The sequence below is a fragment of the Anomalospiza imberbis genome, chromosome 25 (genome assembly GCF_031753505.1).
Source record: "Anomalospiza imberbis isolate Cuckoo-Finch-1a 21T00152 chromosome 25, ASM3175350v1, whole genome shotgun sequence".
Lineage (NCBI taxonomy): Eukaryota > Metazoa > Chordata > Aves > Passeriformes > Viduidae > Anomalospiza > Anomalospiza imberbis.
In genome coordinates, this window is record NC_089705.1 from 5,453,973 (window position 1) to 5,479,971 (window position 25,999).

The 25,999-nt window shown below is 58.1% G+C and overlaps 1 protein-coding gene across 16 annotated transcripts in view; it reads left to right on the plus strand.

The window, feature by feature from the left end:
- MACF1 (microtubule actin crosslinking factor 1) overlaps nt 1-25,999 on the plus strand; it is a 138,826-nt gene that overhangs the window by 27,176 nt on the left and 85,651 nt on the right. For 7 of the 16 annotated variants that reach the window (XM_068172840.1, XM_068172851.1, XM_068172849.1 and 4 more), the window contains 19 exons: nt 6,494-6,555; nt 7,551-7,640; nt 10,639-10,716; nt 12,106-12,198; nt 18,089-18,255; nt 18,866-18,978; nt 19,071-19,177; nt 19,554-19,673; nt 19,779-19,874; nt 20,115-20,242; nt 20,338-20,431; nt 21,128-21,282; nt 21,387-21,663; nt 22,071-22,199; nt 22,447-22,524; nt 22,652-22,813; nt 23,355-23,459; nt 23,972-24,067; nt 24,390-24,515. In XM_068172840.1, the coding sequence (XP_068028941.1) occupies nt 6,494-6,555; nt 7,551-7,640; nt 10,639-10,716; nt 12,106-12,198; nt 18,089-18,255; nt 18,866-18,978; nt 19,071-19,177; nt 19,554-19,673; nt 19,779-19,874; nt 20,115-20,242; nt 20,338-20,431; nt 21,128-21,282; nt 21,387-21,663; nt 22,071-22,199; nt 22,447-22,524; nt 22,652-22,813; nt 23,355-23,459; nt 23,972-24,067; nt 24,390-24,515 (2,276 nt within the window). Of the gene's footprint in view, nt 1-717; nt 856-4,795; nt 4,884-6,493; nt 6,556-7,550; nt 7,641-10,638; nt 10,717-12,105; nt 12,199-14,238; nt 15,505-18,088; nt 18,256-18,865; nt 18,979-19,070; nt 19,178-19,553; nt 19,674-19,778; nt 19,875-20,114; nt 20,243-20,337; nt 20,432-21,127; nt 21,283-21,386; nt 21,664-22,070; nt 22,200-22,446; nt 22,525-22,651; nt 22,814-23,354; nt 23,460-23,971; nt 24,068-24,389; nt 24,516-25,999 lie in introns of those variants that run through there. The other 9 variants (XM_068172833.1, XM_068172838.1, XM_068172839.1 and 6 more) reach the window with 6 other exon arrangements.

A 25,999-nucleotide genomic window follows, 5' to 3' on the forward strand; every position in this document is an offset into this window, starting at 1 on the left:
CCAGGGAGGGTGATGATGGGGATGTGCTTGTGGTCCTCAGCCCCCAGAAGGCCAAATTTTATCACCGTTGCTTTCAGCCCCTTGCTGGGCAGAGTTTCCTGCGGGCAGGCACTGCTGGCTGGATCCCGAGTACCCCGGGAGCCCATGGAAGTGCTGCCTCCGCGTCCCAGCCGCTCCCGGCTGCGCTTGGCACCTCCGGCTGCCTGCTGGCAGGGGACGCTGCTGACTGTCCCCCATCGTGGGGGGAGGAACTGAGCTTTTGTGCCTGTCCCAAAGCCCCGGTGGGTCCGGGGACGTTGTGGCGATGCCGCCATGGCAGCTGCTGCCGCCGATATCCCCTCGGCTGCGGCTCCTTCCCGGCGGGGCTGGGAATGGATATTGAGGAGATGACGTCTCTCCCCACCAAGCGGAGGGGGGGACGACAACGAAGTTTGGCCGCGAGAACTCCGAGCAAAGATGTTAGAGCCGGCCTGACGCTCGCTTTTTCTCCCTTTACCCGCCCCCTCTCGGAGCTCCCAAATCTCCCCGTCCCAGCGGCGCTGGCTGTCCCGAGCCCCGCCAGCTCCGGGGACGCCGCAGGACGCAGCCGGCTGCGGGCAGAGCCGCAGGCGGGAAGTTTTGGAAGTTTTGGAAGTTTCTCCAGGCAGCGGCTGAGCCCCCCATCCCCTCACCCCCCGCCGGCGATGCCGGGCTCCAGCAGGAGCAGGAAAGTCGGAGCCAGGCTTGGGATGAAGGGCCGGGAATAGGAAGCGATGCCTCTTTCGGAGAGCTCCTATCTGCCACCCGCTGCCTTTGTCCTGAGCCACGTCCTGGGCATCGCCGGCGTCCTGTACTGGAGGAGCCGGAGCAGGGAAGGTAGGGGCAGGGAAGGTGGGGGTGTTCGGGGGGGCACGGAGCTCTAAGATGGCCGGCACGACCGGGGCACGGATTGTTTTCCCTCCCCAGGAGCCGTGGCAGCGACAGGGACAGGGACAGGCGTGGCTGTGGGGAGGAGGGAGGAGGACACGGCAACGGGGAGCCCTCAGTGGGCTCTGAACCCGAATAGGGAGGGGGGACAGAGGTCTGAGAGCCTAAATGTGGCCTCACCACCCGTTCCCGGCCTGTGTGGGGCTGGGGGTGACTGGGATGGGGTGGATGAGGCTGCTTTTTTGTCTGGCACGATCCCCCGACACGTGGCTGGGTTCTGCCTCCCGCTTCTGCCCCGGTGGCTCCCAACCCTCTCCGTGACAGCGGCGTCTCCGTCAGCTCCCGGCACCGGCAAGACGCGGCCCTGGGAGCTTCTCCTGGAGCTGGCACGGCCTCTCCGAGCAGCTGGGGCTGACCCTGCCTCAGTTTCCCAAAATAGGGCCCGCACATGACTGCTCGAGGAGGGCAAGGATTCGTTACAGGGCTGTGGGATAGCTCCAGGCCCCAGACCAGGACTTGGTAACGCCTTCTCCGTCCCGACCTCTTCCCCTTGGGATCTGTTTGTTTTGATTCCTCGCTCTTTCTTTCCAGCCGTGCTTGTTCTCGCCGGTGCCTCCGCATGGGGCCCTTTCCCCGCGTCCATGACCGATTCCCTCTTTTCTTTCCCTTTTTCCATGCGAAGGGGCGGGACTGTGCAGCACAGACTTTTCCCTGGATGCTGCTTTGGGATACACTTCTTCCTTTCTCCCTCTGAGCTACTGGGAGAGGGAGGTTGCGAGGGAATTGCACAAACACGTCGTGCACAATGCACCCTGTCACCCACTAAACCCAGCCTTGCTGCAGTTCCTCCTGCTGACCTGTCCACTTCATTAATCTCCATGGCTGGGCAGTGTTGTCCAGTGATGTTCTTGGCTCCATTTGGGGGCCTCCTAGATGCTTCCCAACTGGACTGTCTCTTCCCCATGCTGACCTGCTGCTTCATCCTACTTGGAGGGATGTTTCCCCCTCCCCCAAATCCACCTCTTTTGGCAAAAATCCTGGAGTCAGTGTTGCAAGCAGCATTACATTCAAAACCTGGGTTTTTCCGCTACTTTTCCCCAGAAAAGGGCAGGTAAAGCCCAATCCTGGAAGACCAGAATCATTTTGCAGCAGGTTTTTTTGGTCTGTGACGCTCAGCCAGCTCTGCTGAGCATCTGCCCTGCTCTCCTTTGCATCACCACATCTCAGGTGTCTCCCTCATTAAATATCCGGGTGTTGGATACTTTTCCACCGCAGGTATCTCTTGTGCATTCTTCCAGGCTGAATCAGGCTCCGTTTCCTCTCCCTGGGTGAAAGGCTCTGTAAATCCTGCCCTGTTGGCTCTGTTGTCATGATGGATTATGTCAGCTCTCAAGTTGGCAGCCAGCATGTTTTAAATACCTTGTGCTCCTCAGCCAGCCAGATTTTTTTTTTTTTGCATATTCCCCCCCTCTCAAAAGTGCCAGGTTCAAAAAGCCCCCTGCACATTCTCGTTATTTGCTTGTTTTGAAGGGAAAACTCTGGGTTTCAATGCTTAAAAATTTGGAGTTGTTGGCTTTTTAAAGTAACCAACCCCTCCTTTACCCCACAGTTGTTTAATCCCACTTTCACACTGAGCGTGGGCTTGGACCTATCCTCGAGATCTCTGTGAGATCAGTGCCCTGTCTGATGTCTCCTGTGTTCCTCTGGATTTAACAGCAGGAGAAAGTTTGAGAGCCACTTCCCAACTTTATTCCAGGAGCTGGTGGGCAACATGAAACCCCCTGGTCTCCTCCCAAGGATGGCAAAAGGCCACGCCAGGGAGCACCGGGTGTCGGTGGGATGGATGCTGCCAAGGCAGGGTTGGGATTAGGGATGGTGCCTGCCAGGCACCTTTTATCCCGCTGGTTCCTGGGGCTGGGGCTGGACTCTGGCAGCAGCCTGAGGCAGGAGGAGGCACACAGGGATGGAGAGTGACAGCGAGCAAGGCCGGTGATGATGGAGGAGAGATCTGGGGGGGAGCAACAGCTCCTGGCTGGACGTGTTGGGAGCTGCTGGGGACAGGCAGGCTGCCAGGACAGAGGCTGCTGCAGGCAGACAGGGAGGGAATTGTCTGTGCAGGGCGTTGTGGTGGTGCTGGGGGGGTTCTCTGGCACCCAGCACCTGTGGGAGCCATCCCTGTGACGATGGAAAGTGCCTGGGGATGCTGAGTGGGAGTTTTTCTTTCTGTGCTCAGCTGATGCCTCAGCAGCTGTGGGGCAGGATGGTTTTCCCTGTTTCCTTTCACTAGGTGAGTTCAGTAGCAGAGGAAAGCCCCCAAGCCTCACCTTCCCCTTGTGCAGCCACCAATGCCCCTTGGGCCTCTGTGGGGGATTTGTGCTACAGCGCCCTGGTTCCTTTGGGATCCCCGTTTTTGGGGATGCCGTGAGCTCTGATGAGCAATGTTGGGAGAGCAGGTGGGGAGGGAATTAAACCACGTGTGGTCCTGCAGAGGCTGATGGTCTCTGTTTGCTGCTGACGTTCCCTGTGTCACTGCCACCAGCCCTTGCTCCATGCCCTGTGTGGGAGGGACCCGAGGCGCTGCAGTCCCTTTTCCTGCCACCAGCTTGTCTTTGGAGTGGGAAAGGTTTTCCTTTCCTTTCCCCCTCTGTCCCTTCCCTACCTGCCTGCCGTGCCTCTGCTGAATGTCCCTGGATGGTGACAGGGTGGTTTTTGGGTGGCTGGGGCCAGCAAACCTCTGCTAGACCAGGGAGAGGACGAGCATGGGGGGGATTGCAACAAATTATTTGTCAGGGTGACTCTGGTAAAGATTAGCTGGGCAGAGATAAGCTTGCAATGCCTTAATATTGTTAGTAAGCAGTAACCAGCATTATTATTAGCTCAGCTGATAGCACGGGTCCAGGGCTGGGGAGGTTTAATCTGGTTAGAGCCCGGGAACCACCCGGAGGAAGTGAGTCAGGGCAAATAAAAAACGGAGGAAAACCCCCAATTTCTGCGGGACATGGGAAGAGGGATCTCGTGGAGGAGCCTCTGGGCTGTGAGCACCTCTGGGATGCAGCGCTGGAGGTGGCTGGCTGCCGACTGTCCGTGTGGGACCCGGTGACATCCATGGTGACATCCATCCTCTGTCCCCGCGTGCTCCGTGCGATGCTCGGGGACGCTCTCCCACCTCCCCGGGGCAGCAGCCCGGCTCCTCTCGCCCTCCAGGCCGGGGCAGCAGCCGGCAGAAGGGCTGCAGGGGGATTATATTTAGAAGAAGAGGAAGAGAGGCGGTGATAAGGCGGCCCCCGTTATCTCCCCACGTGCCGAGCGGGGCCGCGTCCCGGCTCCGGCGCTGGGACCGGGGACATGATTTGGGCAGAAGCCGCGGGCGGGCGGGCGGGAGCGCGGAGAACAGCCCGGCATTGTCCCTGCTGGCCCTGGTGCAATTAACTGGAAAACAAGACGAGGAAAAACAAGCCAAGAGCCGGCCAGCGGGCAGTGCCCGGCTCTGCGGGACGAGCCTGTGCCCGCATCCCGGTCCCGCCGGGCTTTGGGCTGCGGGAGCCGCGCCGCGCTCGGCATCGCTTCGTCCCCACGTGCCGGACGGAGCAGCGGCTCTGCCCTTCGCTGCTGGGACTGTTCCAAGCTGCTCTGCCGGCTGGTGAGGGTTTTGCAGAGCTGGGAGCGCCCGGAGGAGCCGGGAACGGTGCGAGGTTGGTGGCGATGCCGCGGAGGAGGAACGGCCGCTGCCCGCGCCGGGGGCACCGGGGGTAGGAAGTGGCTCGGTGGGAGGAGCTGTGGCCCAGAACTCATCCGTCCACACCCGCCGGGGTCGAGGTCGGCGAGCGGGAGGTGCCGCCGGGAGACCCTTCCCCAGGTGCTGCCGCTTTGCCGGGACCAGCGCTCGCCATCCCGGGCCGGGGCGATGGAGAGGCGGCTTCTCTCCGGGGAGAAGAGGCGGCTCAGCGCCTGCCTGGTGTGCCGGATGTGCTGCATCGGTTAGTACCCCCTGCCCGGGCACACGGGCTTCATCCATCCCGAGTGGACACCGGAGCTGGGAAGGGACGCGACACTGCGGCTCTGGAGGGGTCTGGAGAAGGAAAATCCCTAAAAACACGTGGCAGTGACACAGTTCCTATGGCCGGCGGTGCCAGGCGGCGGCTCCGAGGCTCCTGCGAAGCCGTGCCAAGGCTGGAGCCTGGCGGGGTGGGAAGTGAGGGTGGATGTGGCTCAGCCTACGGGTGGTTTGTGGCACCTGGTTCCGTGCCGTGGCCTGGGGACGGAGTGGGGCACAGGGAGGTGACACTTCTTGTGTCACCCTGTGCCACGTGCGCTTTCGGAGGGGAAGCCGCAGGGTGGGTGAGGAAGAGGAAGAACGTTGGGTGGTGCTTTCCAATCTGCGCGGATGGAGACATCGGGAGGTTTACCCGAGGGTCCCTGGGGCTGTGCAGGGACCCCCAGCGACCCTCGCCACCCCAGGAGGGTGTTCTGGGGCTGTCCTGGGGAGCTTGGCCTGGGAGATGTTGGTTTTCTCCTTTTTCTCCATTTTTGACTTGAAACCAAGGCAAGGGGTGTGGCTGCCTGGTAGATCCTGATGTCAGAGATGAGTTTTGGGTGAGCAGGGCTCGTCTTTACTGAAATATCCATGGGGTCCTGTGGGCTGGAGATGCAGTGCTCAGGGCTGTGTGCCATGGGTTGGTGCTGGGGATCTCTCTGTGCTCCAAGATGATGTTGTTAAAATCCTGCTGGACACAGGACTGGCTGCCAGGGCTGCCCTGAGCCCCCCTCGCTGCCTGGGGAGCTGAGTGGGTCCCCCCTGCCCTGTGGGACCATCTCCTTTCGCCTGTTTGCCTGTGTTTTTCCTCTGATATTATTTTTTCATGGAGCAAAAAGCCTGCCTACAGCTCCCCCATCGCTGCTTGGCCTCACCACAAACCTCCCATCCCGTCCCCCTGCCACCCCTGGGGGCTGGGACCCCCTGGGGATGACACCCACATTGTCACCCTGTCCTGGCAGCACTCAGAGCTCCCAGTGTCCGGCCGGGGCTGAGCTGTGGGACAGAAATAAACATTAAATCCTGGCAATCCAATGAACCTAAAATACAGTGGCAGAATAAGCTGCTAATTGGTGTGCCCGGCCAGGACCTGTTACGGGACATCTGGGGGTTTATGTAACACCCTAGAGCCTTCCGGGAGTGGGCAGGGGAGGGGGACACCCTCCTAAAATTGGGCAAACCCCCCTGTGCTGCCTCGGGGGGAGGTGGGGGGGCACGGAGGGGATGAATTCCGGGCGTTCAGTCGGTGCTGCCGGTGGTACCTGGCCCAGTCATCCACGCTGCTTTCGTTAGATCTCCTCATTCTCACCAGTAAAAACACGGTGTATTTTGTTCTGACCCGCATTTCCCTGCCCGGGGGGGCATGCTGGAGCCGCGTGAGCGGCCCCATCCCGCAGCATTCCCTGAATAAGCTGCCTCTGTTCCCTGTGCCCGCCTGGGATCCGTGCTGGCACCGCCGGCGATCCCTCTGTCTCTTCCCGTCATTTCAAAGTCGTTTGAGTTTTTCTGCATGAGAACCACTGACCAAGAGCTGCCTTTGTCTCCTTTTGACAGATGAACGGGACAGAGTCCAAAAGAAAACCTTCACTAAATGGGTCAATAAACACTTGATGAAGGTAAGAGTCACGGATTTTGTTATAAAGCCACCGGAGTGACCATCTCCCTGTCTGTTGCAGCTCGGGACTGGCAGATAAATGCCTTTTTAATGGTTTTTAAGGGTTTTTTTTTGTGCCAGGACTGTTTGTTTTGAGTGTTCCTATGAGTCAGAGCAGAGCAGGATGTGCTGGAAATGTGCTGGAGCCTTTGGAGGGCACTGTAGCATCACCACTCAGCTCTTTTATTACCTTTCCCTCCTGGGCACCTGATCCTTGTTTAACACGAGGCTTGTGCGTCCTGGAGGAAAGGAGGGGATCCCGAATCTCCCCTCACACTCCCTTGCCAGGAAAAAGGTGCATTTTTGTCCTTTGAAGGATGCTCCAGGATGGAGGCAAGACCCAAAGTTTATTAAGCAGGATTAACATGGCACCACGAGGTGCCTCCTGCTTTCTTGGTTAATGCTGGTGGGTTTTAATTAATTCTCCATTTGCCAAAAAAAAAAAAAAAAAAAAAAAAAAAAAAGGAGGGAATAAAAATGGTTTGAGCACTAGGTGTCCCAGCTGTGTTTTCCTGCCAGCTTTGCAAAGCTCTGTGCCAAGCTTTTGGCTGCTTCCTAAACCTTGCAGAGGAGGGGAAAACAGAGAAAAATCTTGAAGCTGCTGGGGGAAAACATCCGGGGATTCCCAAGGGGGTAAAACCCCAGGACAAGGTCTGGGTGTTGGGGGAGGAGCGGCTGCACCTGGTGCCCATGCAAAGCTGCTCTGCTGCCAGGTGGCAGCTGTGTTTTGGGAGGGGCTGTGAGGAATGTGAGAAGTTAAATTCAGGAGGGGCTGCCCTTCCTGCAGTATCGCGGGGTTACCTGGGCTACAGATGGTGTCACGGTTGGATTTTGTGTGTGAAATTGGCAGCAGCTTCTGCCAGGCCGTTTGGGAAGGGGGAGGCTGCTTTTCCTGGTGATCATTTTGTTTGCCCTGGTGATGATTTTGGCATCACTGATGGCTTTTCCCGTCCCCAGGTGCGCAAGCACATCAATGACCTCTATGAAGACCTGAGAGATGGTCACAACCTCATCTCCCTCCTGGAAGTGCTGTCAGGAGTGAAGCTGGTGAGTCCCCAGGGCTGGGCAGGGATTCTGGAGTCCCCCTAAACCCCCTCCATCCTCTCCCTGCTCCCCTTCACCCCCAGCCATCAGCTGTCTTTTCTCACCCCATGGTTTCAGTTTCAAATGTCTGTCATTGTTTCTTTTATTATCATGAATATTATTATTTACTATTATATTTATCTCTGTATTTTTTATTTATCTATTTTTACTCAAACCCCTCTTCCCCAGGCTGGTCTCTCACCTGATTATGGTGCCTTGGGTAATGCCCTCTTCTTGCCAAGTTTTGCACACCTTCACCTTCCAGGTGTGGCTCCATATTTAAAATCATGGATAACAGCAGAATTTGACCAAAAACTGCTTCTGTGGCAGCGTGCCCAGCAGTTTATCTCAGATGTGACACTCCTGCCTCATGCTCAGCTCCTGGATTTGTAGCAGTCATTGGTGCCTGGAGCATCGTAGAGTTCCCCCTCCTTCCTCCTCCTCCTCTTCCCTCTCTGACTGACACATTCCCTCAGCTCTGGGAAGATCCCGATTGCCGTAGCACAGCAGGAATTATTTTAGTTCCCCCCAAAAATAGGATCTGGGCAAAGATCTCCTACGTCCCTCCGTACCCTCCGGAGCCGCCAAATCGGATTTTGTGGGGGCTGAAAACTTGGATCACTCTACTTGTGATCCAGACAGCTTCCTGCTCCTCAGCTTCCAAAATCAGGAGGAAATTCCAGTGCTGGGAATTTTTCTTTGTTCTGGAGACCCAGCCTCCTTCACCCCGTGCTGTTGCTGTCATTTATTTTTTTTTTTTTTCCTCCGTTTCTCCTCGTGCCTGGGTGTCACATTTTGGTTTCCATTCTGTGTCCCTGCCGTGCCACCCTCCCCATCCTCCTTAGCCCGTAGAGCCACCAGCTCAGCGGAGCCTTCGCCTGGTGACAGCGCCGGCCTGGTGCCGTGCGAGCAGCGAGGAGGAGGAAGATGATGATGATGAAGAAGTAGGTCGAGCCTGCCCCGGCCTCAGCAGCTCCCTGGCAGTGCCACCAGATCATCCAGTGCCATCCCAGCGGGGTTTGGGATAAAACCCAGCCCGGGTGCTCTGCTGGAGCAAGGGCTGTGTTCCCGGGGTCTGGATTGTCTCTGTGTGCGCACTGCGGGGTCAGCCTGCAGGCAGGGCACGCCACCCACCCGCTGTGCCAGCATGTGTCCCCTCCACGGGGCGGGAGGGGACAGGGACGGGTCCTGCACGCCGCTCGGGGCCGCTGTGAGGGCTGCACACCTGGCACTGCATGGACAGGCTCCGGACACAGGCACCTTCTGGGATCCTGCATGGGACTGGGGGTGGGAGCGAGCACAGCACAGCCCCAGGTGAGGGTCAGACCCCAAAATGTGCCCAGATGTGTTTTTCAGCCCCTGTGCTCGGGGTGATGATGCCCTTGTGCAGTGTCACCTCCCTGGAGAGGGCTGTAGCACCTTCCCCATTGTCCCCTGCAGCCCTGGAGCTTTTCCCCTTGCTGGGACAGCTTTTCCCCTTGGGAAGACAGTTCTTCCCTTGCTGGGACAGCTTTTCCCCTTGGGAAGACAGCTCTTCCCTTGCTGGGACAGCTTTTCCCCTTGGGAAGACAGTTCTTCCCTTGCTGGGACAGCTTTTCCCCTTGGGAAGACAGCTCTTCCCTTGCTGGGACAGCTTTTCCCCTTGGAAAGACAGCTCTTCCCTTGCTGGGACAGCTTTTCCCCTTGGAAAGACAGCTCTTCCCTTGCTGGGACAGCTTTTCCCCTTGGAAAGACAGCTCTTCCCTTGCTGGGACAGCTTTTCCCCTTGGAAAGACAGCTCTTCCCTTGCTGGGACAGCTTTTCCCCTTGGAAAGACAGCTCTTCCCTTGCTGGGACAGCTTTTCCCCTTGGAAAGACAGCTCTTCCCTTGCTGGGACAGCTTTTCCCCTTGGAAAGACAGCTCTTCCCTTGCTGGGACAGCTTTTCCCCTTGGAAAGACAGCTCTTCCCTTGCTGGGACAGCTTTTCCCCTTGGAAAGACAGCTCTTCCCTTGCTGGGACAGCTTTTCCCCTTGGAAAGACAGCTCTTCCCTTGCTGGGACAGCTCTTCCCTTCAGGCTGGAAAAGGAAGGGGACTCGGAGCACTTGGGGTGTCCCAGCAGTTCAGAACGTGGCTGTAGGGTGTGTTCCCCCACCATGGTTGGAATGAGATGGTCTTTAAGGTCCTTTCCTACCCAAAGCTCCTCTGATTCTGTGAACATCCTGGTGGTTCCTCATCTTGAGGCTGGGGTTTGGTTTGGGTGTTGCTCTTCCCGCTCCTGCTGACTCAAAGCCTCCCATCCACTTTCCCTGGCTGTGGCTCAGCTGATGGAAACCTCTGGAAATCCCTCAACTTCAGCAGAGATGGGCAAGACCCAGGGTGTCTCATGTGCCCCTTCCCAGGGGATTCAGGGGATTCATCCCAGGGGATTCAGAGGTACCTGGAGCAGCAGCCCCTGCCAGGTATGGGAAGAGCTGGAGGGGCTGGTGCTGAGGTCAGGGTTCCTCTGCCATCAGTGGGGACCTGCAGTCCTGAGTCCCCCTGTCCTGAGTCCCCCTGTCCTGACTCCCCCTGTCCTGCCTCTGCTTCCACCTGGACAGATTGGACTCTGTACCTGTTTGAGTCCACCTCTTTGCTGAGCCCTCTTCCCAGCTTGTCTGTCTGTCCATGAGCTGGGCAAGATCCTGCCCTGGGGTCTCAGAGGCTGAGCCAGGCCTGCACCCAGACCCTCAGGGCCTCAGCAGAGGTCCGGATCTCAGCATCTTCCCACCTCCATCTCCCAGCAGGGCATTTTAACCTTCTCCCAGCAGGGTTGTGCATAGCAATGACCTTATTTACTCCAGAACAAGGTAGAGCAGGATGTGTGGGGGCACAGGGGGTCACAGCAGCACGCTGACACCTCCCAGGGGGGTCACTGTGCATGTGGGGTGCTGCCAGCCCAGCCCCACGAGCCTGACCTAAAACTGCTGCCTGTCTCTTGCAGCCGCGTGAGAAGGGGCGGATGCGCTTCCACCGCCTGCAGAACGTGCAGATTGCCCTGGATTTCCTGAAGCAGCGACAGGTGAGGGCTGATAAAAGCTCCTCCAGCAGAGCTGGGTGGTTTGTGCATTCTTTGTCTTGTCTGAGGCTTTGGAAGGAGTCAAGAAGCAGCCTGTGCTGGGGTGTGCCTGTCTCTGTGGTGCTGATGGAGGATGGATTTCAGGGGGATTTTTCCCTGTGGGTGTTGTGCCTCTGGAAACCACCCCTGCACACAAAAACCACTGTGAAAAAGGGGCCTGACGCCAGCTCTGAGAAGGGGTTGGCAAATGTCACTTCTGCACCCCAAAAGGCTCCCCTGGGGCTCCCTGGCAGATCCCTGCTGTGGGGATGGGTGGCTGTGGCACGTCTGTGCCTTCCCACCAACTTTTGGGGTGATGTGGCAGCTGGCTCTTCCCAGCCCACGCAGCCTTGACCTCGGGGCTGGCACTGTGTGGCACCACTCCTCTGGATATCAGCATGGGCTTATTATCCCTCTGTTTTTGGAGGACAGGCTCTCTCCACCAGGCTTTTGGGAGCTGCTAGCCCCTCAGTGCCAAGCTGCACAGCCCTGGGCAGGTCCTGCCCGGAGCATCCTGAGACTTGTTGGCTCTGCAGGTGGAACCCCCACAGCCCCAGGGGCTGGGTGTCCTGTTCTGCCTGTTGGGTCAGGTTCTCCCCACCGTGATGCTCCCAGATATGCCAAGGTGATGATGATGATAAATGGTACCAGTTCATGCTGAAGCAGAGACTTCTCTCCCTCGCTGCTGGCCTGAGGGCATGGAATAAATTTGAGCACATTCCCTACTCCAGGGAGGGTGAGCTGCTTCCAGCCCCCCTCCTCCTCCTCCTCAGCTCCTTGATAGAGACATTTTGCCAAGGGCTCTGGGGAACTTGTTTCTCCACTTGGATGAAACAGCTTTTCCCTTTGAAGTGTGGTGGCCTTGCTGGGATGCCTTACCCCAGACACTCCTGCCAGGGAATGATCCGTGGGGTCCCGTGGAGTGCTGGGGAGAGGGGACTCCCCCAGGGGAGGACTGAGGGTGTTCCTGCCTTCATTAGAGCTTGGGTTTGAGCCCAGGCTGGAGTTAAAGCTTGGTCATCCCCTTTTCCCCACTCTCTGTGGTCTGTAGCTGTTCAATTATGCACCAGTGCTCAGGGCTTCGGGGACGCTGCTCTGTGAGCTGAACTAAAGCCATTAAGTGCTGGGAAAGCACTTCTGGATGGAGAGTGCTGGAAACATGGCAAAATCCTCCCCGAGCCAGGAGATGAGGTGGCATCTCTGCCTCTTTGGGAAGCACTGGGATCTTCCGGTGTGCCTGCTCCTCACCGGAGTGCCCGGGGTGGCCCTGGGGACAGCGCGGTGGGGACGCGTCCCACTGCTCTCCGGGTGAGGCTGATGGAGAAACTTGAACCCTGTTTGCCTTTTTTCCAGGTGAAACTGGTGAATATCCGCAATGATGACATCACAGATGGCAACCCCAAGCTCACCCTGGGGCTCATCTGGACCATCATCCTCCACTTCCAGGTAGGACATGGAATTTTCTCGCCGGAGGACGCGGGGCGGGCATCGGGAGCGCCTTGTCTCTCCGGGGCAGTGGAATCCTTGTTTTCTGCATTTTCCATGGAGATGTCAGCACATGGATGGGTCTGGAGGTTCATGGCAGTGTCATGGAGACCACGCTGGGAGAACAGCAACAGCCTCCCCTCGTCATTTGCATAATGAAATCATTAATGATGGGTTGTGTGCCGTGGCCTCCTGGGGTTGTTGGCCGTGGCTGTTTGCTCAGCTGGAGTCTCTGGAGGAGAAGAGCAAATTTGGAAGGGGCCACAGGCTGTTATCCCAAGGCACTCCCGGCCCTTTGGGTGGTCAGTGCAGCCACAGAAGTTTTCACTGGGATGGAATGTGTCAGCTGGGTGACAGCACAGGGATGGGAGAAGTGCCTTGACCGGGGACTCCAGAAATTGTGTGCTAGAGCTGCTCTTGGAAAAGCGAGTTTGGGTCTTTAGTAGCTTCAAATGATCCAATTGTAGCTCTGATGGCTTCAGGGGGGTGACATGTGGCCATCAGTGAGCTGGCATTTGGGGTTTGCTGGGCAGTGCTGCTGTCAGCAGCTCGTTGGCCATGTGGCATCAGCTCTGTGGGCCTGAGCCTGCGGGATCTGCTGTATCCCAGCTCCCTGCTTTATTCCTGCTGGCATCTTCCAGACAGGAGTAGTGCTAGCTTTAGGGAAAATTGCACTGGAAGACTGGATCTTTTGGAGGATGGGCAGTGCCTCAGGGAGAGGCTTTTGGGGGGAGCATGGGGCTGAGCTGGGTGTAAGGCTGCTGACGAGGCTCTTCCCAGGCTTTGGCCCTGGGAAGCAGCCGGGGTTGAGCAGGCTCTGGATGCTGATGAGTCACCATCATCTCCGGTGGGGCCCTGGCTGTGGCATCTTGTCCCTGCTGTCCTTGTGGTCAACCAGCCCTGGTGCATCCTCTGTTGCAGGAGAGGGACATCAGGAGGTCCTGGGTCCCCTCCATGCCTGGCTGGGAGGGGACACTGCCACCCTGGCGTGGGGTGACACGGGAGCAGGGCGGTGCTGGCGAGCCTGCGCGTCTCCGGCTGCGCTAACGGGATTTTTTCTGGGGTTGTAGCTCCATTGTGAACCTCTTAATCTCCCGTGTCCCAGTGCTGCTGCCTGGGGGCAGGCGGCTGGGAGAGCCCCGGGAGAGGTTTGGGGTGGGATGGTGCTGGTGTGGAGCTCAGGCTCTGCCAGCTCTCGTGTGGTGAGGATGAGGGGGGTGCTCTGCTGCTCTGGGGGCTTTTCCCCGTGCCCTGGGAGCTCTTGTGGTCACTGGTTTCCCTTAGTCATCTTCTGGATTACTCCCCGTTGAGCGTTTCCCCGTTGAGCATTTCCTCACTGAATGTTTCCCTGCTTTCTGGGGCTGAGCTCAGTCCCCCCATCTTTATGCCCCCTACTCCCCAGTTTTTGTCTCACCCCCACTTTTGGTGCGTGTTACCCTGCCCTGGTCCCTCTGAGCTGGCAGGCAGAGTTGGGGTGCTCCATGCTCCTCAAACCCCTGCCCTGGGCAGCGCTTGGGGCAGGAGCCACAGGAGAGAGGCAGGACTGGGGCCGGACTGGGCTGGGCAGCATCCCGCTCCCGTTCCTGCTGGGACCCTCCGACCGCGGCTCCCTGGAGCGATGCTGGGTCTCCAGGGCACCTCTGTGCCCCAAACTGGGTGAGCCTGGCAGCAGCGTGAGCACACGAGTTGGGCTTTTGGGGCTCCCGGAATTAAGAATTAAGGAGCAAACCTTCCGAACCGGAGAGAAACAGCCCTGCGGAGCCGGCTGGCGAGCATGCAGAGTCACTCTGACTCCTCCCTGCTTTTTTTTTTTTTTTTTTTCCTTCCCATTTCTCTCCCACCCCTTCCTTTATTCTACCTTTGCCAACCTTCCTTAGGTTTTGTGTTTTATCCCCGTCTTCCCCACCCTCTCCCACTCCCCTCCTCGCTCCGCTGCCTGATTCCTGCTCCCTGTTTGTGTTGGCAAGGGCCGTGCTCCAATTACCTCATATTTGGAGAGAAGGACGCCGCAGCCAATCCCCGCTCCCTCTGCTTTTAGGTCAAGTGATTTCTGAACTGCAGTGAGATGCTTTGAATTTGTCTTCTCGCAGCGCCCAGGCTGTAAGATGGCTGTCTGGAGCGGCGGCGGTGGCGGCAGGGCTGGCGGGAGGGGACGGCGACAAGGGGCAGTGCGCGGAGCGCTGCGCGCCGGGCGTTTGATCCGATGAAGCCCGGCTTGGGATTTATTCGGGAGCCGGCGACTCGCTCAGCTGCGTTCCTGCCGGCACCGAGCAGGAGGAGATGGGGAATTCGCTGGGCTGCGTTAAAGAGCAGAAGGAAAAAGCGGTGGGGAAGGCACCGCTGTCTCCCAAAAAAAGGGTGCGCTTCAAACGGAGGCGGAGAGGGAAGAGGAGAGCGATGCCGGAGGCAGCCCCGCAGGAGGAGCCCCCGGCGCTGGAGGTGGCCGAGGATGAGGAGGCGCCCAAGTCGAAGGCAGCCCCTCGGCAGGAGGGAGGAGAGGAGCCCTCCGGCAGCCGGCCCCGCGGCGGGGACCCCGAGCCGGCGGCGCTGCACCCCGGGATCATCGTGCAGGTGAAGGAGCGCTTCCAGGGGGAGGTGCAGAAAGCGCGCCTGGTGCTGGAGCCGCAGCGGCCGGGTGTGGCGGGAGCTTCCCGGGAGGAAGGCACCACCGTCATCGCCCGCCTGCTGGAGAACCCGGCCGAGAAGGACTGCGAGAAGGCGGTGAGCCGGCTGGTCGAGCTGCAGAGGAGCGGCAGCTGCCGGGCCGTGCTGCTGCCGCTGCGCGCAGGGACCGATGGCCGTGTGGGGGGACTCCTGTCCCCGGCCAGCGCCGCGTCCGGCGAGGAGCCAGCGCCCGGCCGGGAGCCGGAGGCCGCCAGTGCCCTGGATGCCTGGGGGAAAGGAGGCAGTGATGATCCCAGCTCCGGCGCCGCCTGGACGTGCTCCTCCGCAGCAGAGCCGGGCACCGTGTCCGAGCTGTCTACGCCGTCCCCCATGGTGGATCAGCTGGAAAACCCCAGCGTGGGGAGAAGCTCGGGCTTGCCGTCGTCGGGGGCCGGGGAGGGAGATGGTCACGGGCTGCCCGCTTCCCGCAGCCCGTCCTCCTTCAGCGGCAGCGCGGCCCGGAGCTCCTCGGGGTACGGCAGCGACCGGCCGGCCAAGGGCACAGGAGCTGGTGGGACCACGGTGTCACCCTCTGATGGTGGCCTCAGGCTCGCTGTGGAGGGCCGGGCTTGGAGGGGGAGCTCGGGGACAGCCGGAGCAATGGTCAGTGTGTGAGTGTGCCCTCGCCCCCTTTCCGGAGCGGGGTGGGGGGACATGGCTCAGTGGACCCCAAATCCTGGTGGCTCCTGGGCACGGTCATTTCGGCAAGGGGCAAGCTCGTGCTGAGCACGGGGTGGCGGGATGCTGGAGAAGAAAGCTCCTGAAGCTCTTCCCCTCCAGCATCTCCACTGGGAAAATATCCCTTGGGGACTGACCTGTCCTGTCCCCTGCTCCTGGTACAGGCAGGCTGGGAGTGACAGTCCCTGGATCCAGTGGGTGCGGCTGGTGGCTGCTGTCACCAGTGCTACTCGTGCCCTCAGGGTGTGAATTTGTGGTGTCCCCTTCTTGCTGCCTATGCAGGATGAACGGCAGCAGGATGAACCTGGAGACACGGGGGCTCTGCCTGCTCTGAGGGGTCTCCAGGAGGAACAGGAGGGGATGATGCTGAGTTTCAGAGCCTGTTGCTGTTTGCTGGTCACTCTTTTTGGGGTGACAGTGTGGGCAAAGGTGCCTTTGTGTCTGGTCAAGCTGTGAATTCCCCAGGACAAGTGTGTGGTTTGAGGGGCTGTGGCCCTGATACCTTTGCCAGGTTGAGATCACTGTCACAGCCACCATGTGGCCTTCAGCATCCTGCCAGCAGCTGCTTGATGCACGAAGCTGATGCTGGAAGGGTTTGGCCCTGAGTCCTGCGAGTTTCCACTCTCTTTTCTTGCTGGTGCCTCCCTAAATCTTTGTCCTGTCACAGACATGTGAAGAAAGGAGGGTGGAGCTGGAGCCGCACCCTGCACCTCCATAAGCACATCTCTAGGAGAGTTTCCTTCCAGGATGCTCTCAGGGAACAGGCCCAGTGGTTGGAGAACCCCAGTGCTGTGTCAGGGATTAAAAATAAAGGATTTATCAGATCTGGGTGCTGTGAGGTGCTCCTGGATGGGCAGCACTGCTGGAGAGCCCGGGTGGGGCACAGCTGGTGGGTGGGTTCAAAGAAGGGTTCATTCTGCTCTTTAATTAAGAGCCATCAGGTAATTAATAAAGGGGTGCTGAGCAGAGGGAGCTTTGTGGGTCCTCCCCTGCTCCCTGCAGGCGTGGAGGGTCCCATCCTGCCTCCTGCTGCTCACCCAGCACATCATCCCATCCATCCTGGCTCTGCTGCCAGGTGCCGGCTCCCGACATCCCTGGGGAAAGCCAGCCCCGGGGCTGGAGGAGTTAAAGACAGCTCCGGCAGTGTGGCAGCAGCTGACAAAGAGCAGTTTTATGTGTGATGAGCGTGTCAGGCTGGAGAGGGAGGTGAGCTGCAGCATACCAATTACACCGGCAGCATCCGCCCCGCCGGCGGGAGGGATAATCCCGCAGGTCCCTGTCTCCTGCCTGCAAAGGGATGCCTGACAGCCGGGACCTGAGCGGCGCCAGCACCCAGCTGAGGGTGTTTTGGGGAGGGATTTGGGTGTTTTCGGGGCGGTGGGAAGGGCACACCTGCACCCCGCAGTGCCGGGTGGAGGAATCCGGGGAGCAAGCAGCCTGTGTTGCCTTTCCGTGGGCACCCTGGAAAATCCGAGTGGCTCCCATCCTCCTCTTTGTCCTCCCCTTAGTTAAGGGGAGGCGATTGTACTAAGTGGGGAGCTGGAGAGGGGAGGGTGAGGAGGAAGCCGTGCCAATCAGGAATATGCTGGCATGTGGGGACACGTGCGTGGAGTCACGTGCCAGTCTGGGATTCGCAGCCAGTCCTGTCTGAGGGTCCGTGACTGTCGCTGTCTTTTGTTGGGAATTGGGTCACAGCACCCCCTGGCACCAGCGAGCCAGAGGAGGGATGTCACATCCTTCTCTCCATCCTTCTCTTTTCCCCCAGCATGGAGCTGCTCCATGGCTGGAGGTCAAGGAGAGACCTCCTCTCCAAGTGTTTTCTCACTTGTTAAATTGGTATTTTTTTTACAACAGGGTGCTCCAGGTGGAGCTCCCCTGCCACACCTGCAGCCCCAACAAGAGATATTGGTGGTGGTCCCTTCTCATTGCCCACCCTGGGTGCTGCTGGGTGGCAGTGACTGTTCCTGAGGGAGCCCTGGGTGTCTGAGGATGCTGGGGCTCCTCGTGGTGGGTGCTGGGCAGGGACAGCGAGGGTACAGGAGGGTGCACGGCGTGTTTGGAGCAGGGAGAGGCAGGAAGGGACCTGCCTGGAGCCTCCTCTCTCCAGGACATTGTGTTCCCAGTGAGGTGTGTCCCTGTCTGTGGGGACAGGGATGGTGTGGAGGGAGCGGCTCTGGTGGTTGTTGGGAGCTGGGGTTTGGTGTGGTCAGCTCGTGTCCCAGCTGGGCTGGGCTGTGTGGCCAAGCAGCACCTGGTGCTCCTGTGAAATGGGGTTAGAAAATGTCTGGCTCTGCCTGCTTGGCTCTCCAGCCTGCCCAAACCCCATGCAGGTCCTGTGACCCCTTCCCAAGTTCCTTGGCCGCAGGGCCCCCTCTCCCCCGTGGTGACCACAAGTTGCCTCCTGCCCTTTCTGGTAGCCAGGTCTGGGGCAAGTTCACAGAAGCTGGATGTGCCTGGTGGAGGTTTCCCTGCTCCTGCATCCTCCCATGGCTGTGCTGCTTCCTTACAGATCTCTGACATCTACATCAGTGGGGAGCTGGGGGATATGTCAGCCAAGGAGAAGCTCCTGCTGTGGACACAGAAGGTGACAGCAGGTTACATCGGCCTGAAATGCACCAACTTCTCCTCCTGCTGGAGCGATGGCAAGATGTTCAACGCCCTCATCCACAGATACAGGTAGGCAGGAAGAAGCAATGGGGAGTGTCATGAGGGTGGGAGGGGGGATGGGGATCTCCCAGGGGTCTCTGCCCACCGCTGTGGTCAGTGATGGGCTGGAGTGCTTGGAGATGTGGGTGAGGCTGGCAGGGAGCAATGTCTTTTTTACCTGGAATTCTCTCTTCTGCCAGGTAGCTGTGGAGGGGGGGATACTTGGAATGAGCAAAAGATACATCAGGTTGCAGGAAAAAAAAAAATCTTAATGACGTTGAGGAGATAGGCAGAAAAGAAAAGCTTTTGAAGTCATGAGTGCTGCAGTGCTGCCCTTTCGCTCTCCATGAACAGCAGCACTTCCACCCATGCTTTTATCCCAGGATCTTCGAGGTCTCACAAGCAGCAGTTAAACCTCTCTTGGTTCCTTCTTCCCCAGCTGGGACCAAGAGGTTTTTCTTCGCAGCCTGAACTCCCCTTCCCAAAGGGGATGAGACAGGGAAGTCCTGCAGCCCAGGTCCCCTTGGAGAGCCACCACCCTGGGAAAGGGGCTCAGAGCCACCCATGGCAGCAGTGCCCATCCAGGATGCTCTGCCCTGGCCACCTGGGGCTGGTTGTGACTCTGGGGCATGTCTTGCAGGCCAGATCTGGTGGACATGGAGAGGGTGCAGATCCAGAGTAACCGGGAGAACCTGGAGCAGGCCTTTGAGATCGCCGAGCGCCTGGGGGTCACGCGGCTGCTGGACGCCGAAGGTGGGTGGCCAGGGCGTGTGACCAGTGCAAGGAGATGCCAGCCTCTCTTCCCACTCCCTTTCCTCACTGCCTTTCTGCTTCCCTCCTGCCAGACGTGGACGTTCCCTCTCCAGATGAGAAATCTGTGATAACTTACGTGTCTTCAATCTACGATGCCTTTCCCAAAGTCCCCGAGGGAGGAGAAGGGATCAGCGCCATCGTAAGCACTGCTGAGGGCTGGGGGGCTGGGACAGCCATTTGGGAGGCAGCTGGGGGCTGTGGGTAGGGTTTGGGAAAGGGTCTGTTCCCTGTGGAAGAGGACTGAGGAGAGGGAGGAAGTCCCCATTATGGTATCTGCCCTGTGACCTGCTGGGGTGTCTGTAAGGCCACAGCGCTGCCCAGGCTCTGCAGGAAAAAAGCTGAGCTTCCACAGAGCAGCTGGCAAGGAGGATCCTCCTCCTCCTCTCTGTACCTGGGATGGCATCACAGCAGGGAGCCCCTGGCACATGATCCACCCTGTAGCTTGTCTGTGGCACCTCATTTCCCTCTGTGATCTGCCCACCAGCAGTGCTTGCAAAGACACTCTCGCCCCACAGGAGGTGGATTCGAGGTGGCTGGAGTACCAGACCCGTGTGGAGTCCCTCATCTCGTGGATCAAGCAGCACACGATACTCATGTCAGACAAATCCTTCCCCCAGAACCCTGTAGAGCTAAAGGTAGGGGCTGGACAAGGTCTCTCCTCAGTGTGTCCTGTGTCCAGTGCTGAGGGGTGGGTGGTGGCATTCCCCAGGGTGGTTCCTGATGAGCCTTTCTCATCCCAGGCACTTTATAACCAGTACATACACTTCAAAGAAACTGAAATCCCAGCAAAAGAGCAGGAGAAAGGACAGATAGAGGAGCTCTACAAACTGCTAGAGGTAAGGATCATCATGGCTGCCCAGAGGCTGGTAGGTGGGTATGTTGTGCTTTTTTAGCAAGACTGAACTTGCTCAGTTCAGCTTTATTTTGGAGTGTAGAAGTGGGAATACCCCTCAGGATAAACGAGGCAGGGAGCAGCGCACTGCAGGAGCAGAGGCAGAGCCCCTCTTCCCTCGCTGGAATCCCCAGCCAGCTCAAGGCAGAGGTGGGAAATGCCATTCTGCTGATGTTTCCCCCAGGTCTGGATCGAATTTGGACGCATCAAGTTGCCCCAGGGCTACCACCCCAACGATGTGGAGGAGGAGTGGGGCAAGCTCATCATTGAGATGCTGGAGCGCGAGAAGCTCCTGCGGCCGGCGGTGGAGAGGTCGGTGCTGTGCCCATGGCAAGGACATCCCCTGCTCCTCCCTCTGGCCAGAGGGACATCCAAACCCCCTCTCTCATCTCCCTCTGTCATTCCAGGCTGGAATTGCTGCTACAAATCGCTAACAAAATCCAGAATGGTGCTCTGAGCTGTGAAGAAAAGCTCACCCTGGCGAAGAACACGCTACAGGCTGTGAGTGGGGAGTGGGGTTTCCCCCTCCTGATTTTATTGATTTATTTGTTTTCCTGCTCTTTTTTTGTACCCATCTCCTCTCCTCTCTTCTGCCTGGGGTGATGGGTTCCCCTGGAAAGTTTTCCTTTCTTTTCTGCCCTTGAGCCTGTCCCAGAGGTGCTGTAGGGGTGGTGGTAGATGTTTGGTGATCCACAGATCACCTTGAGGACAGGGGCATGGGGAATGGTCTTGTCTCTGGGAATACAGCAAGTGAGGCTAGACGTCTGCAGAGGTGCTGGTGTGGGGGAGACCAGCACTTCTGGAAAAGCTTGTTGAATGTTTTTTGTTGTATAATGAGGCTTAAAACCCCCAAAATCTGTTTTGTTTGAGTGGTGGTAAGGACTCAGTGGCAGGCCCTGGGTAGGGAGCAGGTTTCTGAAGAGATTTTCTTCGTTATGGGAGAAAGAGTTGTTGGCTGAAAGGGTTGAGAGCTAAAAATGGTGATCCCATCTATTCCTGGGAGCTTTCAGTTCATCTCCAGAAGTTTTTCTAAAGGGGCTGTCCTGGGTGTGGTGTGGGGGGATGGATTCACGTTCTGCTCCAGGTAAGCTTGTGGATCCAAAGGTGTTTCCAGTCTCCAAGCTGGGTTGCTGTGGTGTTCTGCCTGCCCCTCCTGGGCTGAGGGGTCTCGGCCCTGAGTGTCCCATGTCCCCTCAGGATGCTGCTCACCTGGAGTCGGGCCAGCCGGTGCAGTACGAGTCCGACGTGGTGGTGTACCTGCAGGAGTGCGAGGGGCTCCTCCGCCAGCTCCAGGTGGACGTGCAGATCCTCCGGGACGAGAACTACTACCAGCTGGAGGAGCTGGTGTTCAGGTGACCGTGGAGAAGCTTCCTCAGGGGCTGCACATCTGCTCTGTGTGGGGCAAGGAAGGGAGCACGTGTCCATCTCCTTACCCTCTCCTTGCTTGCTTCCCCAGGATCATGAGGCTGCAGGACGAGCTGGTGACGCTGAGGTTGGAGTGCACCAACCTGTACAGGAAAGGCCACTTCTCCACCCTGGAGCTGGTGCCCACGTCCACGCTGAGCACGACGCACTTGAAGGGCGAGTCCCTGACCAAGGGGCTCCACACCTCCTCGGCCTCCTGGTTCCGGAAGCCGATGACCAGGACGGAGCTGGTGGCCATCTCCTCCTCCGAAGATGAAGGCAGCCTCCGCTTCGTCTACGAGCTGCTGGCCTGGGTGGAGGAGATGCAGGTGAGTGCTGGGCCAAACCTCCTGCCTGTGCTCAGGCTGATGTGGGAAGCTGCCCCGGGCCTTTTCCTGCCTTTATCTGTGAATAGTTGCTTTGATGGTTTGTAGTTTTTGGAGATCTGAGGCTTCTGTCTGGAGCTGGGTTTTCTCTCTTGTGGTCCTGCTGGCCAGTGGGGATCAGAGGAGCCTTTCAAAGCTGGAAGCAGATCTGTGCTGATGCAGTCGCTTGGTCTTTACGTGGGTGGGAAGCTTGTGTGGGCTGTCCCAGAAATATTCAGTGTTGGAGCATTGGCTTAGGATCTTCTACCAAGACTGGGAGGTGTTTGTTCCCTCTGGGGTGACCTGGGAGGATTCCTGGTGTCCCTCTGAGAGCAGAATGAGCAGTGCTGACCTGAGCCTCTTGGTTTCAGATGAGACTGGAGCGGGCAGAGTGGGGCACCGACCTGCCGAGCGTGGAATCCCAGCTGGAGAGCCAGAGGCACATCCACGCCAGCGTGGAGGACCTGGGCTCCAGCGTGAAGGAGGCCAGGATGTATGAGGTATGGTGGGGGACACCAGGCATGGCCCCACATGGGGGCTGAGGGCATTAGGATCAGCTCGTGTGGGTCACATTCCTGGGACAGAGGTGATTTTTAAGGATGGAGCTTCTGAGTTGATGCAGTGCTGCCCTGAGCCATCCTCTCCACCCTCCCCTTCCTCACGCAGAGCTGTGGAGGAAGATTTGGGGATGGGGCTCTGAGTGATGCTGCCCTGTGATGGGTAACGGGAGCGTTTCTCATCCTTCAGGGTAAGATGTCTCCGAATTTCCGCGCGAGCTACACGGAGACGCTGGGCAAGCTGGAGACTCAGTACTGCAAACTGATGGTGAGCGGGCTCCCAGCACTGCCCAGGGAGCCTGGGGTCCCTCCCTGCTCCAAGGCTGGGGAGAGGGGCAAAAACCCATCAGCCACAGAGCAGGGAGGAGGAATAATAAGTCATTCTTTGTGTCCAGGAAACCTCGAGCTTCAGGCTGAGGCACCTCCAGAGCTTGCATGGATTCGTGTCCCGGGCCACTGCCGAGCTGATCTGGCTGAATGAGAAGGAGGAGGAGGAACTGGCCTACGACTGGAGTGACAACAACCCCAACATTGCAGCCAAGAAGAATTACTTCTCGGTGAGTGCTGGGAGGGCAGGTGCTGCTTTTGGTTCTCTGTGGAGCCCTCAGCTCCCAACAGACCCGAAATCCTGAGGCTGGATGCTCCCTCCCAGCTCACTGAGCTTGTTGCTCCTGAACAGAGCTGATGGAAGCTCTCCCCAGAGCAGAAGGTGAAATGAACGTGTGGGTTCCATTGAATTGCAATCAAAAAGGCATCAAAAGATGTATTTTTAGCATTATTTTGGAGCTCAAGGCATCTTGAACTAGTGGAGGCGAGGGGTGTAGGTCTGAGACAAAGAGGAAAATTGATTCCTCTGTACAGCAGTATAAACAAATTCCCATCTTTCCACAATCACCCTGTGTGAGGAGGTCCCTGGGCAGGTTTCCAGTGCCTGTTTGGCACACAGGAGGCAGATTCCTCTTGGGAATGGGGCTGTGGTGCCGTGCTGGATTCCCTGGCATCCACTGGTACCTCCTTTAGAACTTCCACACTGTGTTAGTTGGACACATGGTCTGAGCAAGGTCCCAGAGCTGAGATTTGGACTTTCCCCTCCTGCAGGAGCTGACAGCAGAGCTGGAAGAGAAGCAGGACATCTTCCGTTCCCTCCAGGACACGGCTGAGCTGCTCTCCCTGGAGAACCACCCGGCCAAGCAAACCGTAGAGGTGAGCAGGAACCTGGCAGAGCTGTGGGCTTCCCAAGGATCAGATCACCTCAGCTGGAACTGGGAGACTCACTGCCCCACCCCACAGGGCCTGATGAAGTGTTTTATGGTGGCAGGACATCAGTGCAGTGGTGGGAAGTGGCCATTCCCAAATAATCGCCACCTCAAATTGAGACACAAACACACACAGCATGGGCCTTTCCCACAGAGAGGTGATGCAGGGAACGGCCTTGGCTGCCCTGGGGTCATCCAGGCTTCCAGGGACACTGTGGGGGTGAAGCAAAGGGCTGTGGGAACCTTTTCCATGGGGTAAAAGCAAAATTGTTCCCGCCTCTGGCATCGTGGGTGACATGGGGACACTGAGACAGGGTCTGCCATCTCCTATGTCCAAACCCTCCTGGCTGCAGCCAGATTTTGGTCATTTCTGTACCTCCCTCCATCTTCTGTGTCTTTGCTGTGCCCCTCCCGGCTGTGAATGTCCTTTTCCAGTGCCCTTTTCTGTGTTTTCCACAGGCCTACAGCGCTGCTGTGCACACCCAGTGGCAGTGGATCAAGCAGCTCTGCCTGTGCGTGGAGCAGCACGTGAAGGAGAACGCTGCCTATTTCCAGGTATTTGGGGCCAAATTCCCTGAATCTCACTCCATGAGCTGCATGAGCTCCTCACACTGCTGTTGTCCTTGATGGAGAGGGAAGGAGGGATTTGTGTTTTCTCTGGAATATCTGTTAGCTGCTCCCTGGGCATTGCTAGGGGGGGAAAAGGGATCAACTTCCCTGTAGTTCTGGTCATCCACCTGGGGTGACCCTGCCCTTGCAGCCCTAAAGCCAGAGCAGTGTCAGGAGCTGCTGGCTGAGCCTTTGGGGTGCTCCTTGCCTGCCTTCAGGCTGCTCAGGGGACTTGTCCAGGTCCCTGTGACCCTTTTTGCCTTCGCAGTTCTTCAGCGACGCCCGGGAGTCGGAGACGTACCTGCGGAACCTGCAGGACTCCATCAAAAGGAAATATTCCTGCGACCACAACACGAGCCTGACACGGCTGGAGGACCTCCTGCAGGACTCCATGGTGGGTTCTCTGGCACCCCACCACCCTGCTCCGGTCCAGCAGCATTGCCTGGGACACCTCTTTCTTCTCCAGGGAGAACTGGGCTCCTCATCCCCACAGTTTGGTGGGATGTGGTTTGTGTTCCACCTCGGGCAGTGATTTGCTTTGCCGTGGAGCTGCTGAATGAGCTGCAGGCTGTGGTGGCCCCAGCTGTGTGGTGTAGCTGGAGTTGGTCACTGTCGTTTAGAGGCATCATCTGACCTCTCTGTGTCCTCAGGGTGAGGAGCAGGCAGCCTGTGCTGGCTGTGCAGGGTCACAGCCTGACGAGTGAGCTGCTCCTGCCCCAGCCGAGCCCATCCTGCTCGAGTCCTGCTGACAAAGGCAGGGCCTCTAGGATGCTCCTTGTTCTGCTTTGGAGCTGGTGGAGAAATGCCTGCTCTTTATCCAGCCTAAATCCTGTGCTAATCCATCCTGCTGCATGGGGGAGAGCCAGGGCAGCCTGGCTGTGCCAGGGGCTGATCTCTGAACACGTGGCCTGGCTTAGCTGAGCAGAGCCCAGGCCGTGGCACTGTCACCTTCTTGCCTGATTTGGCCTGAAAAAAACCAACCTAAAACCAACCCTCAAGGAGCAAAGCATCAGCTGGTGTTTGACACCAGGGTCAGGGGAGGATTTGGGCTGTGGCTGAAGTGCTGAGCTGTGGTGGCAGGGTCAGGAGGTGACACTGAACGTGTGGAGGCAGGTGGTCACTAAGAAGTGCACATCAGGGTCTCCCCAGTAGCACTGGGGTGCCCTTACTGGGGGTGATGGGTGCATCAGCACTGTCTTCTCTCCTGGAGGCCTGGGGGCTCCCCCATCCTCTCTGTCACGGTCTCGGGGTTGTCCTGGCCTGTCTCTGGTGCTGCCAGGACATGGAGCAGCCAGGCTGGCTCCTGGGGTCTGTGTCTGGGGGCCCTGGAACATCAGGAGTCTGGCAGGTGCCATCTGTGGGGGGAGAGGCTGTGCTGGGCAGCCAGAGAGTGGCCACAAACCCAGGACTGGGGCAGCTGCCCTGAGCTCAGCTATATTACTCTTTCTTACCTAATAAGTTAAAGTTGTATTTCTTCCAATCATGCTCCCTGGGACAGGCACAGGTAGTTTATTTAATCATTTATTCTTTTCTTTTAATTTGATTTGATTTGATTTGATTTTTTTTTTTAACCATTAAATTCTCCTCCACTGTCGTAGCACACTAACCAACTCCAGAGTACCGAGCATGAGGGAAGAACCCTTTCTGGGATCCTTTTTATCCTTTTTTTTTTTAAATTTTGAAACCTTTGCCACAGCCAGCGGGGGCTGAGCTGCCAGTGCTGTGATCCGCACACGTCTCCACGGTGCCAGAGGCTGTTCCAGGGCAGCTTTGCCACCGTTCCCCCCGGGTTGGTGCCATCACCAAACCCAGCAGGGATTTGTAGGAGTCAATTACCTCCAGCTGGCCAATTTCTCCCCAGAGCCGGAGGCCTGTGCG